Here is a 14,492-nt window from a genome sequence, read left to right as displayed (position 1 = left end):
ACCAAAATATTCAAACAAAATCATCGTGCTACATCAGAATAATTTAAATAGACCAACTACTGAACCTGAATAGAAATCTGCATGTAAATATTACTTTTTACAAAATTACTGTTACATCATATATACCAAAGGAGTAAAGAAAACATATACCTGTATATGGAGTTTATAGAAACATCATGGAACCACTAACCTAATTATAGAACATTATAAGCCCTTGGTGTATTCCTCCCCCACTGCATGCCCTTTGCTACCTCTGGAGGTAGCCACTATCTTGACTTTTATGATAGTCATTCCCATACTTTTTTTTTTTTTGGCAGGGTTTTGCTCTGTCGCCCAGGCTGGAATGCAGTGGTGCCATCTCAGCTCACTGCAAGCTCCGCCTCCTGGGCTCAACTGATCCTCCTACCTCAGCCTTCTGAGTATCTGGGATGACAGGTATGTGCCACCACACTCAGTTTTTAAATTTTTTGTAGGGACGAGGTCTATGTTGTCCTGGCTGGTCTTGAACTCCTGGACTCAAGCAATCCTCCTGCGTAGGCCTCCCAAAGTGTTGGGATTACAGGTGTGAGCCACTGTGTCTGGCCTTTTTACTTTTATTCACAGTTTTATTACACATATATGTAATCCAAAATAATTTAAGATTTTGCCTATTTTGAACTTTGTATTATGTGGAACATTCTGGATATATTGTTCTCTATCTTATTTCTTCTACCCAACATTGTGTGATTTAGCCATGTTGATACCTCTGGGTAGAGTTTGTTATTTTTCATTACTATATAGTATTCCGTTGTATGAATATACCATATTTATCCACTCTACCGTTGAGAAAATTTAGCCATATTTATGAAAAAAGCTATTGGCAAACTAAGCATAGATGCAAACTCCCTTAACTTAAAAGGCATATCTAGAAAAATCTTTCTAGCCAACATCATACTTATTAGTGAAACACTGAGGTCCATTTTAGTTGTTCCTAAATTTCAGGTAAAATAAATTTGCATTTCCTTTCCTACAAATGAGGAAGAGCATCTTTTCCTATGTTTACTAGCCATTTGTGCTTCCTCTTTTGTGAGAAGCTATGTGCTGGTATCCTTCTCCTCAGATCCAAGCTCCTCTACTCTCCATCACCCTACTCTGTGTTCCTGGAGGCTCACCTCTATGGGTTCTACTACAAGACTCCAGTGTCCTCAGACTTCTGTTTTAGTTCACTCAATGGGAGAGCTCCATCAGGAGATAAGAGGAAATACCCTGGCACTCTCTGTGCTGGGTGACTACAGCTTGGCTGACACCCTACACTAAGGATCACAACTCCTGTCAGGCAGCTCTCTTGGTCTCACTGACAGATCTTTACCCTTTAGGCCTTTTGGAAAGCATATATCCTACTACTCCCAAGGTTGTGAAGGTATTCACTTATAGCATTTTCCAAATTTTATACTTTCACGTTTGACATTTAGGTGTTAACATCTACCCAGAACTGATTTAATGTACAACATACGGTAGGGAGGGGAATCTAATTGTATTTTTTTTCCCCATACAGCTATTCAGTTATTCCAGCCCCATTATCAAAAAGATGGTTCTTTCCCCACTCTTGTGCAGGACCACCGCTGTCATATATAAAATGATCATACAGGTATAGGTCTGTTTCTATGCTCACACTTCTGATCTCTACCCCAGCACCAATACTCTATCTTAACTGCTACAGCTTTAGAATAAGTTTTGATATCTAGCAGGGCAAGTTCTTTTTCAGGGCTCTTCTTGACCCTCTAATTTCTTTTCGTTGTTGTTTTTTTTGAGATGGAGTCTCACTCTGTCTCCCAGGCTGGAGTTCAGTGGATCTTGGCTCACTGCAACCTCCACCTTCTGAGTTCAAGTGATCCTCCTGCCTCAGCCTTCCGAGTAGCTGGGATTACAAGCAAGTGCCACCATGCCCAGCTAATTTTTGTATTTTCAGTAGAGACGAGGTTTCATTATGTTGTTCACGCTGGTCTCAAACTCCTGACCTCAAGTTATCCGCCTGCCTCAGCCTCCCAAAGTGCTGGGATTACAGGTGTGAGCCACCACACCCAGCAGACCCTCTAATTTCTATATAAATATTTACAATCAGCATGTCATAATCCACACACGCATACAAAAAAAAAAAACGGCTGGGATTTTTACTTATATTTAAAGATCAACTTGGTAAGACTTGATAGCAGGCTTGTCTTGCTCCAAATCTAAAGAGAATGCTCACAATGTTTCACTAGTAAGTATGATGTTGGCTAAAAGGATTTTTCTAGATACCCCTTTTCAGTTAAGGGAGTTTAGGCCGGGCGCGATGGCTCACGCCTGTAATCCTGGCACTTTGGGAGGCCAAGGCAGGTGGATCACGAGGTCAGGAGATCAAGACCAACCTGGCTAACATGGTGAAATCTCGTCTCTACTAAAAATACAAAAAAAAAAAAAAAAAAAAATTAGCTGGGTGTGGTGGCAGGTGCCTGTAGTCCCAGCTACTGAGAAGGCTGAGGCAGGAGAATGAGGTGAACCTGGGAGGTGGAGCTTGCAGTAAGCCGAGACAGCCCCACTGCACTCCATCCTGGAGTGAGACTCCGTCTCAAAAACAAAACAAAACAAAACAAAAAAAACCAAACAAAAAACAAATTAAAAAAAAAAAAAAAAAGGCTGGGCACGGTGGCTCAAGCCTGTAATCCTAGCACTTTGGGAGGCCGAGACAGGTGGATCGCGAGGTCAGGAAATTGAGACCATCCTGGCTAACACGGTAAAACCCTGTCTCTACTAAAAATATAAAAAGAAATTAGCCGGGTGTGGTGGTGGGCGCCTGTAGTCCCAGCTACTTGGGAGGCTGAGGCATGACAATGGTATGAACCCGGGAGGCAGAGCTTGCAGTGAGCTGGGATCATGCCACTGCACTCCAGCCTGGGCGACACAGCAAGACTCCATCTCAAAAAAAAAAAACAAAAAAACAAAAAAAACCAATTAAGTTAAGGGAGTTTGTATCTATGCTTAGTTTGCCAATAGTTTTGATTGTAAATAGGCTGAATTTTTATCAAATGCTTTTCTGTATCTAATAGGGTGGTATGATTTTTCTTCTTTAATCTGGTGGCATAGAGTTCATTAATTTACTAATTTCATAATTCTAAAACCATATATACATTAGTTTAAAAACCAAATGCTAAGCAAAATATTAGGTAAGCTGACAAGTTCTATAATATTTACTAGTAGTAAATAAGAGCATTTAGTGCAATGGAGACAAGAATGAATAGAAAATCAGGGGCTGGCTGGACACAGTGGCTCATGCCTGTAATCCCAGCACTTTGGGAGGCTGAGGCGGGCGGATCACGAGGTCAGGAGATGGAGACCATCCTGGCTAACATGGTGAAACCCTGTCTCTACTAAAAAAAAAAAAAAAAAAAAAAAAAAAAAAAAAGAAAGAAAGAAAATCAGGGGCTAAGGGACTTAAATCTGTAACTAACTGGTTTGTGCAAAGCACTTAACGTCCCTGGATTTGACTCTCCACATCTTTAATTTGGGGAGGAAAATATAGCTACAAGTATACCACAGTAAGTATAAATAGAAAATAATACATAAAAATGTTTAAGAAACTTCACATACATGTTATTAGCTTTCCTTATACTATTTCAACAGATTAGAAAGATAGATTAAATGGAGCCATATGAAATTGTTGATATTCAGTCATTTTTGACCCACAGAAATGGCAAGCTCATATGGTTCAATTTAACAGGTTTTTCTAAATGAACTGAAGTTTAAAATCTTCATATCACTTCAAGAGCTACTTCCCCTATTTCTTAATTCAGCAGTTCTCTTACTTCAAGAACATGCACAGCACACACGTAGCAATACGAAGCACAGGAGACGGGATACTAAGATATCCCCTTCTCAGCTCTTGTCACTTGTTCCTTATAGCCCTACTGAAAACTGAACATTTCTATACCAAAGTGCATAAAATGTTTTGGGAGGAACCTGCATCTAGAACTTAAGAGCTTATTTACTACCCACATGACGTTAAATGCCTGTGGTTTTTTTTTTTTTTTTTAGATGGAGTCTCGCTCTGTCGCCCAGGCTGGAGTGCAATGGCGCAATCTCGGCTCACTGCAACCTCAGCCTCCCGAGTAGTTGAGAGGCCTGGCTAATTTTTGTATTTTTGTAGAGACAGGGTTTTGGCCAGACTTGTCTTGAACTCCTAACCTCAGGTGATCTGCCAGCCTCGGTCTCCCAAATTGCTGGGATTACAGGCATGAGCCATCACACCTGGCCAAATGAGTACGACTTTAAAACTTCACTGTAAGATGATGCCCTTTAAATTTTATAGTAATACGAAACAGCACTGCATTGGATTTTTGGCATTTTCAAAGGAAAAGCTATACCATTATTTTTTCTTGCTCTTCCCTTGTACTCTTCCCACTGGGGATTAGTTCAACAGTTACAATACCTGGCCAGCTTATCTAAAATTTCATTCCTCATGTAGTTGTTACAGGAAGTATTCTGGTTAATAACATCAATAGTCAGAAGGGGCCATTTGTTCTGCTGAAATGAAGCATAACTATGCTGGGTTTGAAATTCTCCAATCCATAAGATAATGTTTAACCAATCATGGCGAGCTGTGAGGTATCTCCAGAGGGCTTCAGGGGAATATGATTTGTATTCTACATGAAGAACAAAACACATTTTAAAATATAATTATGTTTATTGACATGTAACTCAACACTAAATTACTGAGCAAATGTAACAATCTGGACATAGCTATTTATACAATATATTAATTATTCAGTTTCTTTTATTATTTTATATAAAATCCTCTGTTTCTTTTACTATTTTCTTTTTTTTTTTTGAGACAGGGTCTCGCTCTGTTGCCCAGGCTGGAGTGCAGTGGTGCACTCATGGCAGCCTCGACCTCCTGGGCTCAAGTGGTACTCCTACTTCAGCTGCCCAAGTAGCAAGGACTGCAGGGATGTGCCATCATGACCAGGTAATTTTTTTTGTTTTTTTTTTTTTTCGAGACAGAGTCTCGCTCTGTTGCCCAGGCTGGGGTGCAGTGATCACATCTCGGTTCACTGCAACCTCCGCCTCCCAGGTTCAAGTGATTCTCCTGCCTCAGCCTCCCAAGTAGCTGGGATTACAGGCATGCACCACCACACCCAGCTAATTGTTGTATTTTTAGTAGAGGTGGGGTTTCACAATGTTGGCCAAGCTGGTCTTCAACTCCTGACCTTAGGTGATTCACCTGCCTCGGCCTCCCAAAGTGCTGGCATTATAGGCGTGAGCCACCATGCCTGGCTGCCCAGGTAATTTAAAAAATATATATTCTGTAGAGATAGGGGTCTTACTATGTTGCTAGGCTGGTCTTGCACTCCTGGCCTCAAGCAATCTTCTCACCTCGGCTTCCCAAAGTGCTGGGATTACAGGTGTGAGCCGTCGTGCCTGGCCGCACTGTTCATTTTAAAATCAGTATTACAGCCAAAGAGCTACATGTAGCTTCTAATTACTATGGTGGTTAAAATGAAACTTACGTTTTAGCTGTACATTTCACTTACCTGTTCAACCCTCTTTTTCCCTTCTTTCCCTTAATATAAATAAAAACTTTATTTCAGAAGGGTAAGGATGAAAAGAAAAAACTGAATTAAAAATAATAAACAAAGGCCGGGCACGGTGGCTCAAGCCTGTAATCCCAGCACTTTGGAAGGCCCAGACGGGCGGATCACGAGGTCAGGAGATCGAGACCATCCTGGCTAATATGGTGAAACCCCGTCTCTACTAAAAAATACAAAAAACTAGCCGGGCGAGGTGGCTGGCGCCTGTAGTCCCTGCTGCTCGGGAGGCTGAGGCAGGAGAATGGCGTAAACCCGGGAGGCGGAGCTTGCAGTGAGCTGAGATCCGGCCACTGCACTCCAGCCCGGGCGACAGAGCGAGACTCGGTCTCAAAAAAAAAAAATAATAATAATAATAATAATAATAATAATAATAAACAAAAACTTCAGCCATAACAGTAAGCCAGAATTTTACTCTCTGAATTGCTACTGTTTACCACAGTTAGTTGAAACTTACGTTTTAGCTGTACATTTCACTTACCTGTTCAACCCTCTTTTTCCCTTCTTTCCCTTAATATAAATAAAAACTTTATTTCAGAAGGGTAAGGATGAAAAGAAAAAACTGAATTAAAAATAATAAACAAAAACTTCAGCCATAACAGTAAGCCAGAATTTTACTCTCTGAATTGCTACTGTTTACCACAGTTAGTTGTGCCCCAGATCCCCTATATCATGGCACAGATCCCCAGTTTACACAAGAAACTCAGACTATTTGCAAAAACAAAGCTTGTCACTTTGAAGCTGGAATGAAAATTCAACCTTGAAATCTCAATTAACTATTTTTTTTCTTTTATTAGCACATTATGAATCCCTCCCAGAAACTCCGGGATAAGAGGTCTTAATGCAATGATTTGCATTTTAAAAAACCTGAATATTATTTCCCAAAAGGAAATCTAAAATTGAGACACATCGAAATATTCAAATATCAATACCCAATTTAATCCTCATTCAGTATGTTCGTATTTTAGGCTCTCTCACACTTGCCTTCTGGACTTATCCTGGGGAGAATGATGGATTCTTGTGTTAGTTGATCCCACCACAGAGCCCAATTTAACACAATTCTATGGTCCTGTTTGTTAAATTCATCTTTACAATCATATTTCAGGAATGAGTCCAAAACAGACTTGTGCTTGAAAAAATCTTGTTCTTTTATCCAATACCTAAAAACAGTGATATAAATTTTTTTTTAATTTTGGAGAAAAAGACATCATTCCTTTTTATCTGCTCAAGAACATCTATTCTTTGGAGAACACATAATTCTGATTATGCAAATATTAAAATGACAGAAAACTCTTGAGCCCCTTTTATCTCCATGGAGAATGCAGGCTCAGTTCCACATAAGAAACTTGTGCTCACTAACAATTATAAACTGAATACTATCTACAGTATTCTAATATTATCAAAAGGAGACTAATGAGACTACCTGGGAAATGACTGGATTTGCATATTTTCTTGGAAATGTCCCAAATAAAGCTTCTCAACTTGATGCACGAAGTCTATAGTTCTTTTCTCTTTTTCAGAAAAATAATTTTTTTCTTTTAAAATTTCAACCTTGAATAAAAAGCAGTGACTTTACAAAAATCAAGCACATTTGCAAAAAATGTCATGAGATTATCAAAGAAGATAGTGCTGGGAATTAAAGATTAGAAAAAAAGTAATGAGATAATATGCCATTCAAGAATTATATTTTGAACATTTGAGTCAATGTATATTAACACAAATTTTCTTTTGCCACAAATGTAAAATAGTCACTTAAGAAAGATGAAGGGGAAAAAAAAAGATGAAGGGGTTGTCACACTTTTACTTATTAGGTATTAGTTGAACATTAAAATTACTTAAAGTTTTTCTTCCAAGGTTTTCTTCCAAGTTTTTCACCCAGGCTTTCTGGAAAATATATACTACATAGTCTCACCTTTACCTACCAAAAAGTCGCGTATATTTTTATCAGTTGTGTAGAAGCATATCTTGAGCAATTGGCCTTTTACATCAAAACCCTAAAATAAACATAGAAAACCAAAAAAAGTTACATTTTGTAATGGAACTATTTTGAACATAAAAATGTGTTAGATACAGAAACACCCTATTATAAACATCTATCTTGTTAGAATTCCATAGCTTTCCAAAGACCTTTCTGCTCTTTCAAACATTCATTTTCCTAATTTTTTTTTTCTTTTTGAGACAGTCTCGCTGTGCTGCCCAGGCTGGAGTACAGTGGTGTGATCACAGATCACTGCAGCCTCGGCCCTCAGGCTCAAAGTGATTCTACCAACTCAGCCTCCCAAGTAGCTGGGGCTACAAGGTGTGCGCTACCATGCCTGGCTAATTTTTGTATTTTTTGTAGAGATGGGATTTCTTCATGTTGCCCAGACTGGTCTTGAACTCTGGGCTCAAGTGATCCTCCTGCCTCAGCCTCCCAAGGTGCTAGGATAACAGGCGTGAGCCACCCTGCCTGGCCCTCCTACATTTATTATATGTATTTACTGCCTATCCCTAAAGTCCTTAAGCATTTTGTCAGAGCAAAGGCAGTACACAGAACAATTTAAGGCAATGCTAGGTTATGACAGGACCAAAATGACAGGAATCTGGTATGCTGATTCAAGTGGAAACAATGATCAATGCAAACAACATCCCTCTTACATAGTTCCACTCCTCTGCACTTCCTGAAAGTTATCATGGGCAAGACCCCAACCATGCAGATTGGGGCTAGATCTCAGCTTAGCCTAAAAGCCTTACTTCTAGGACTTCCCCTTCTCATGTGAAGTAAAATCATAGAGCAAAAAGTCCAGCAAAGGCATAATTTACTAGAAAGTTCAAGTGGAGATGTAAGGGGTCACATGAACAATACAGAATGTCCTCCAACAAATAATGAGCTCTTATGCATGCTTCAACATGTGTGAAGTCTTCTATGAGAAACACTATCTCCTCCTAATCAAAGTGCCACGTCTAACAGAGTATTTTTCTTTGCTTTTCTTTTTTTTGAGACAGGGTCCCGCTCTGTCACCCAGGCTGGATGGAATGCAGTGGCACGATCTTAGCTCACTGCAATCTCTGCCTCCTGGGTTCAAACGATTCTCGTGCCTCAGCCTCCCAAATAGCTGGGATTACAGGCATGCATTACCCACCTGGCTAATTTTTATTTTTTTTTAGTAGAGACAGTATTTACCACATTGGCCAGGCTGGTCTCAAACTCCTGCTTCAAGTGATCTGCCTGTCTCAGCCTCCAAAAGTGCTGGGATTATGGGTGTGAGCCACTGCACCCTGCTCAGAGAGTACTTTTAAATGCCATTTAAAAATCTCTTCAAGAGATATGGAAATAACCTAAATGTCTATCAACAGATGAATGGATAAAGAAAATGTGGTGTATATATACAAAGGAATATTATTTGGCCTTAAAAAAAAAAAAAAAAAAAAGAAGGAAAGGCCAATTGTGCTGGCTCACGCCTATAATCTCTGCACTTTGGGAGACCAAGGCAGGAGGATTGCTTGAGCCCAAGAGTTCGAGACCAGCCTGAACAACATAGTGAGACTCTGTCTCTACAAAAAAAAAAAAAAAAAAAAAGAGAGAGGAAAACCTGCAATTGTAAACAACATGGCTGAACCTGGAGAATACTGTGCTAAATGAAATAAGCCAGACACAGAAAGACAAATTCTTCATGCTCTTACTTATATATGGAATCTAAGAAAAAGCTGAACTCACAGTAACAGAGAGTAGAATGATATTACCAGGGACTGTGGGGTAGAGGAAAGGAGTAGATATTGGTCAAAAGGTACAAACTTTCAGATACAAGATAAGTAAGTTCTGGGGACCTATGTACAGCACAGTAACTAAAGTTAATAATAATACATTGTATACTTGAAATTTGTTGAGAGTAGATCTCAAGTGTTCTCACCATATATAAACACATAACTATGTGAGGTGATATATTAATTAGCTTACTTGTGGTAATCTTTTCACAATGTACATACATATCAAAACATCATACTGTATACCTTAAATATATGTAATTTCTGTCACTCATACCTAAATAAAATTAGAGGGAAAATATCTTCAAAAAAGTTCTCAGGCCAGGCACGGTGGCTCATGCCTGTAATCCCAGCACTTTGGGAGGTCATGGTGGGTGGCTCACAGCCTGACCAACATGGAGAAACCCTGTCTCTACTAAATACATACAAAATTTGCTGGGCATGGTGGCACATGCCTGTAATCCCAGCTACTTGGGAGGCTGAGGTAGGGGAATCTTTTGAACCTGGGAGGTGGAGGTTGTGTGGGCCGAGATCGCACCATAGAACTGTAGCCTGGGCAACAAGAGCGAAACTCCGTCTCAAAAACAAAAACAAAAAAAAAGGAAAGTTCTCAGTACCAAAACATTTTTCAGTGTTATTTCTCTTTCAGATTTAGAGACAGGGTCTTGCTCTGTTACCAGCTATTTATAGGTGCAATCATAGTTCCCCACAGCCTAGAACTCCTGGAGATCCTTCTGCCTCAGCCTTCCGAGTAGCTAGGACTACAGGTGTGGTATGGTTTGGATCTGTGGCCCTGCCCAAATCTCATGTTGAAATGTAACCCCCAATGTTGGAGAAGGGACCCGGTGGGAGGTGACTGGATCATGGGGGTGGGTTTCCCCCTTGCTGTTTTTGTGACAGTGAGTGAGTTCTCATGATATCTCGCTGTTTAAAAGTGTGTAGCACCTCCCCACTGCTCTCTTCCTCTTTCTCCTGCCATGTAAGACATGCCTGCTTCCCCTTCATCTTCCACCATGACTAGAAGTTTCCTGAGGCCTCCCCAGCCATGCTTCCTGTATAGCCTGTGGAACTGTGGGCCAATTAAACCTGTTTTCTTTCTAAATTACCCAGTCTCAGGTAGTTCATTATTATTTATTTAGCTTTTGAGATGGAGTCTTGCTCTGTTGCCCAGGCTGGAATGCAGTGGCACCATCTTGGCTCCCTGCAACCTCCGCCTGCTGGGTTCAAGCAATTTTCCCTGCCTCAGCCTCCCTAGTAGCTGGGATTACAGGCTCCTGCCACCACACCTAGCTAATTTTTGTAGTTTTAGTAGAGACGGGGTTGTGCCATGTTGGTCATGCTGGTCTCAAACTCCTGACCTCAGGTGATCCACCTACCTCATCCTCCCAAAGTGCTGAGATTACAGGCATGAGCCACCATGCCCGGCTCAGGCAGTTCTTTATAGCAATATGAGGACAGACTAAGACAAGGTGCAAGCCACCATGTCCTTTTTATTTTTTTATTTTTTGTAGAGACAGGGTCTTGCTATGCTGCCTATGCCGGTCTTGAATTCCTGGCCTCAAGTGATCTTCCTGCCTCAGCCTCCCAAAGTGCTGGGATTATAGACATGAGCCACCATACCCAGCTGTTCTCAGTGTTATTAATGTCATTATTTTTTACTGTCATTATCCACTACATAAATTTCTTAGTTTATGAAATAATTATGAATACAAACCAATTTTATAGTAACTAGAAATTATATTAAATACATTTTAAGACTTTATGGATTACACCACTCACCATATTCTTCAAAAGTTCAGAGGCTTCCTTTATATTGTTCTTTTTTAAATTGTCAAAGACCAAATTTAGGCCTATGCCAATCAGCTCCTCAAGTTTTTGAGCAGAATGACTATCAATCCTGAAGAAAGTCTGTGCCTCTGGTATTCTGTTGTTTAAAATGGCATTGGCAATAACTTCCTAGGAAAAGAAAAACGTTTGCCTTTTAAGTTCCTTTTCATTTCCTTATTATGATTATCAACATGGGATTTATACATTTACTGAACATCTAACAAAGGAACTTTTATTTAAAATCTATTACTAGATTTGGAGTTAGGTTCAAGGGATATAAAATTGAATAAAACTAAGACCCTACACTCCAGGAGCTAGTGGAAGACATACTGATTATAGTACTGTGTGATAAGTGCTGTGACAAAAGTATGCCAGGGTGTTAGAGAGGAAGGTCCAGAAGAGGAACACCCTTAAATAAAAGTGATGACCACCCGCCCCGGTAGCCCTCCCACACAGGCTTGATAGTAGAAGTAACTAGTAACTGATGAGACAAAAAATTTAAAGACCAGTAAGTGTTTCACAGATATATTAAGAGGACAGGTGTTCCAAAAAGGGGGGGTATCATATGCAGAGGGACAAAGAAAAGAAACTGCATCAAGCCTTCAGGGAACTACAAATTACTCAATATAACTGGAGAGAGCAGCAGATGAGACTTGAAAGCAAAGCAGAGGATTCATCATGAAGAGCCTTGCATTTGAGTTAGATTTTATCCTCAAACTACATGGAGCCACTGAAAGACTGTAAAAGCAAGATGTGATGTAATCAGATACATATTTACAGAAAAATATCCAGGCAGCAATATAGAGAGTGGACTGAAAGTGATTCAAGCTCGAGATATTAAGGCATTAGAAGGCTACTACCAATAATCCACATGAAAAGAAATACTTACACTGAAGATCTAAACCCTAGAGAGAACAGAAAGGAGGCATTCTTAACCTAGGGCTTTAAAGAGATCTGTAAACCCCATTATGCCATGTACAAAATTTATGTGTACACATTCACATGCCTGTTTTTGGAAACAGGGTCTACAATTTTTATCAAAGTAAACTATAACCCCCTCCCCTGGCAAAAGTTGAAAATCAGTGATTCTGAGTAAAGACCACAGACAGAGCCTTGCAGAACATTGAGGGAAACAGAAAGAGAAACTTGTGAAGGAGACAGGAAAAAGGAGGCAAAAAAGTAGAAGGAAAAGTAAGTCACTTCTTTTTTTTTTTTTTTGAGACGGAGTCTCGCTCTGTCACCCAGGCTGGAGTGCAGTGGCACGATCTCGGCTCACTGCAAGCTCCGCCTCCCAGGTTCACGCCATTCTCCTGCCTCAGCCTCCGGAGCAGCTGGGACTACAGGTGCCTGCCACTACACTTGGCTAATTTTTTGTATTTTTAGTAGAGAGGGGGTTTCATTGTGTTAGCCAGAATGGTCTTGATCTCCTGACATCATGATCCACCTTGCTCGGCCTCCTAAAGTGCTGGGATTACAGGCGTGAGCCACTGCGCCTGGCCAGTAATTTCTTGTTTTTTTTTTTCGAGACGGAGTCTCACACTGTTGCCTGGGCTGGAGTGCAGTGGTGCGATCTCGGCTCACTGCAACCTCCACCTCCCAGGTTCAAGCAATTCTCCTGCTTCAGCCTCCCAGGTAGCTGGGACTACAGGTGCCCGCCACCACACCTGGCTAATTTTTTTATATTTTTAGTAGAGACAGTGTTTCACCATTTGGTCAGGCTTGTCTCGAACTCCTGACCTTGTGATCTGCCGGCCTCAGCCTCCCGAAGTGCTGGGCCACTGTGCGTGAGCCACTGTGCCCGGATCATTTCTTCCTTTTTAAGGTTACAGAATGAATAAGAGATACAGAAAATGCAGTCACACCAGGTACTTTAATCCCTCCACCCCAAGAACAGCAATCTAACAACCTAGAAGCATCTCAATCTTATCACTTTAATTCCCTATTGATTATGATCATCTGTGTTAAGCTGTTTTAGCATTTGTTTTTAAAATACCAATACCCTCCAGTGGGTAAAGGAATTCTTCCAGTCCCTAAGTCATATAGATGGTAGTAAATTTTAGTTGTATTATTATAACTTTTACTGTGGAGGAAAAAAAGGCAAACGGAAACAAATTTAACTGGCAAAATGTCTTAAACAGAATTTCAGATAGGACTAAAATTAAGTATACCTCTAAGTAATAATGTCATAAAATAAAAATTTCCAAAGATCTAATCAGCAGAATTCAGTTTATCCAGAGGTCAGGCAGAATGCATGAGTCCAAAGCGCCAGGCTTGAGTCAATGAGGGAGTATTGCTAAGGAAGTGCCACTTCACATGGGTTTAGAGTTGTGTGTTTGTTACTGAACCCAAGTAGGCAGATCTAGCATTAAGAGGGAGCCTACTCATATTATTAAATAATATGGAATTAAATAAAGGAATTAAATAAACAGAGCTTGTAGACATGAATTTGAAGTCATAATCAGAAATCCCAAAACCGATAAAACCTAAAACCTTTGCCAAACATTCTGAATCACAAATGTATAGAGTCTGAATTGCTTTTTCCATTGTTTTCTCAGATCTTCTGAATCTAGCAAATAAAAGAAGTGATATTTACTCGTACTTGCCTCAAAGCTGAGTTTCTTCCATATATTGCTCTCCTTTACTGTGGGGACATTTTCATGTGCATCATATTCATCTACAGCATCTGTTAGCTTCCAAGGAAACTTTATCATGAAGGTTCGAAGTTCATTAATGTAGCTAGTCAAAATGTTCACTCCTTTTTGCAGATGTTCATCTAGTTCTATGGAAAATACCAATGTGCCAATTTGTATGTGTGTGTGTATAAATATAAACCATGAGCTGTTATAAAGAATTCTAAAGAAAGTCAAAATTCAAACTTGGTATTTTTAAATTTCAAACAATATGAGGATTTTCCTGTTTACAAGTAAGTAGCTCTGTATTTTAATATAACCCTTTCCTTTTCTTGTTCTTCATGATTAGTCCTGGGTCTTTCTACCAACTTTCTCAGTATCAAAACCCATTTCACTTACTCAATTACACACTGCCCTTACCCAAATGTAGTAAATGGCATGCCACCTGTTTATGCTGTGTCACCCAATAGCAGCACTTGTACCTGTTCTGACACAAGAACAGAATTGCCCCCTTCCTAGCTGCTATTCTTACCTTCAGTGTGAATAAAAAGCTCCTTTATTTGGTTGTTAAGGAAAGACAGTGTAAGATTAAGCAATTGTTCTGAAAAATGTTTGCTTTGGGGTTCAGAATAACTTTCTCTAATTGCTGAGCAAAGTAAATCCAATGCTGGCATCAGCTCTTCCACATCTG

The 14,492-nt window shown here is 40.0% G+C and overlaps 1 protein-coding gene across 9 annotated transcripts in view; it reads right to left on the bottom strand.

The window, feature by feature from the left end:
• Positions 1 to 14,492, bottom strand: part of SPG11 (SPG11 vesicle trafficking associated, spatacsin) — a 108,816-nt gene that overhangs the window by 59,033 nt on the left and 35,291 nt on the right. For 8 of the 9 annotated variants that reach the window (XR_004432036.1, XR_004432037.1, XR_004432034.1 and 5 more), the window contains exons 9-15: positions 14,334 to 14,489; positions 13,775 to 13,950; positions 11,124 to 11,300; positions 7,523 to 7,594; positions 7,024 to 7,151; positions 6,585 to 6,760; positions 4,445 to 4,658 (exon numbers count right to left, since the gene is read on the bottom strand). Coding sequence is in view for 3 of the 9 variants with exons in the window: in XM_033190267.1 (XP_033046158.1) it covers positions 4,445 to 4,658; positions 6,585 to 6,760; positions 7,024 to 7,151; positions 7,523 to 7,594; positions 11,124 to 11,300; positions 13,775 to 13,950; positions 14,334 to 14,489 (1,099 nt within the window). In the remaining 6 variants the exon portion in view is untranslated. The remainder of the gene's footprint in view (positions 1 to 4,444; positions 4,659 to 6,584; positions 6,761 to 7,023; positions 7,152 to 7,522; positions 7,595 to 11,123; positions 11,301 to 13,774; positions 13,951 to 14,333; positions 14,490 to 14,492) is intronic. The other variant, XM_033190268.1, reaches the window with a different exon arrangement.

This window comes from Trachypithecus francoisi, unplaced genomic scaffold (genome assembly GCF_009764315.1).
Source record: "Trachypithecus francoisi isolate TF-2019V2 unplaced genomic scaffold, Tfra_2.0 Lachesis_group3, whole genome shotgun sequence".
NCBI lineage: Eukaryota > Metazoa > Chordata > Mammalia > Primates > Cercopithecidae > Trachypithecus > Trachypithecus francoisi.
This window is presented reverse-complemented; position numbering and strand designations above follow the sequence as displayed.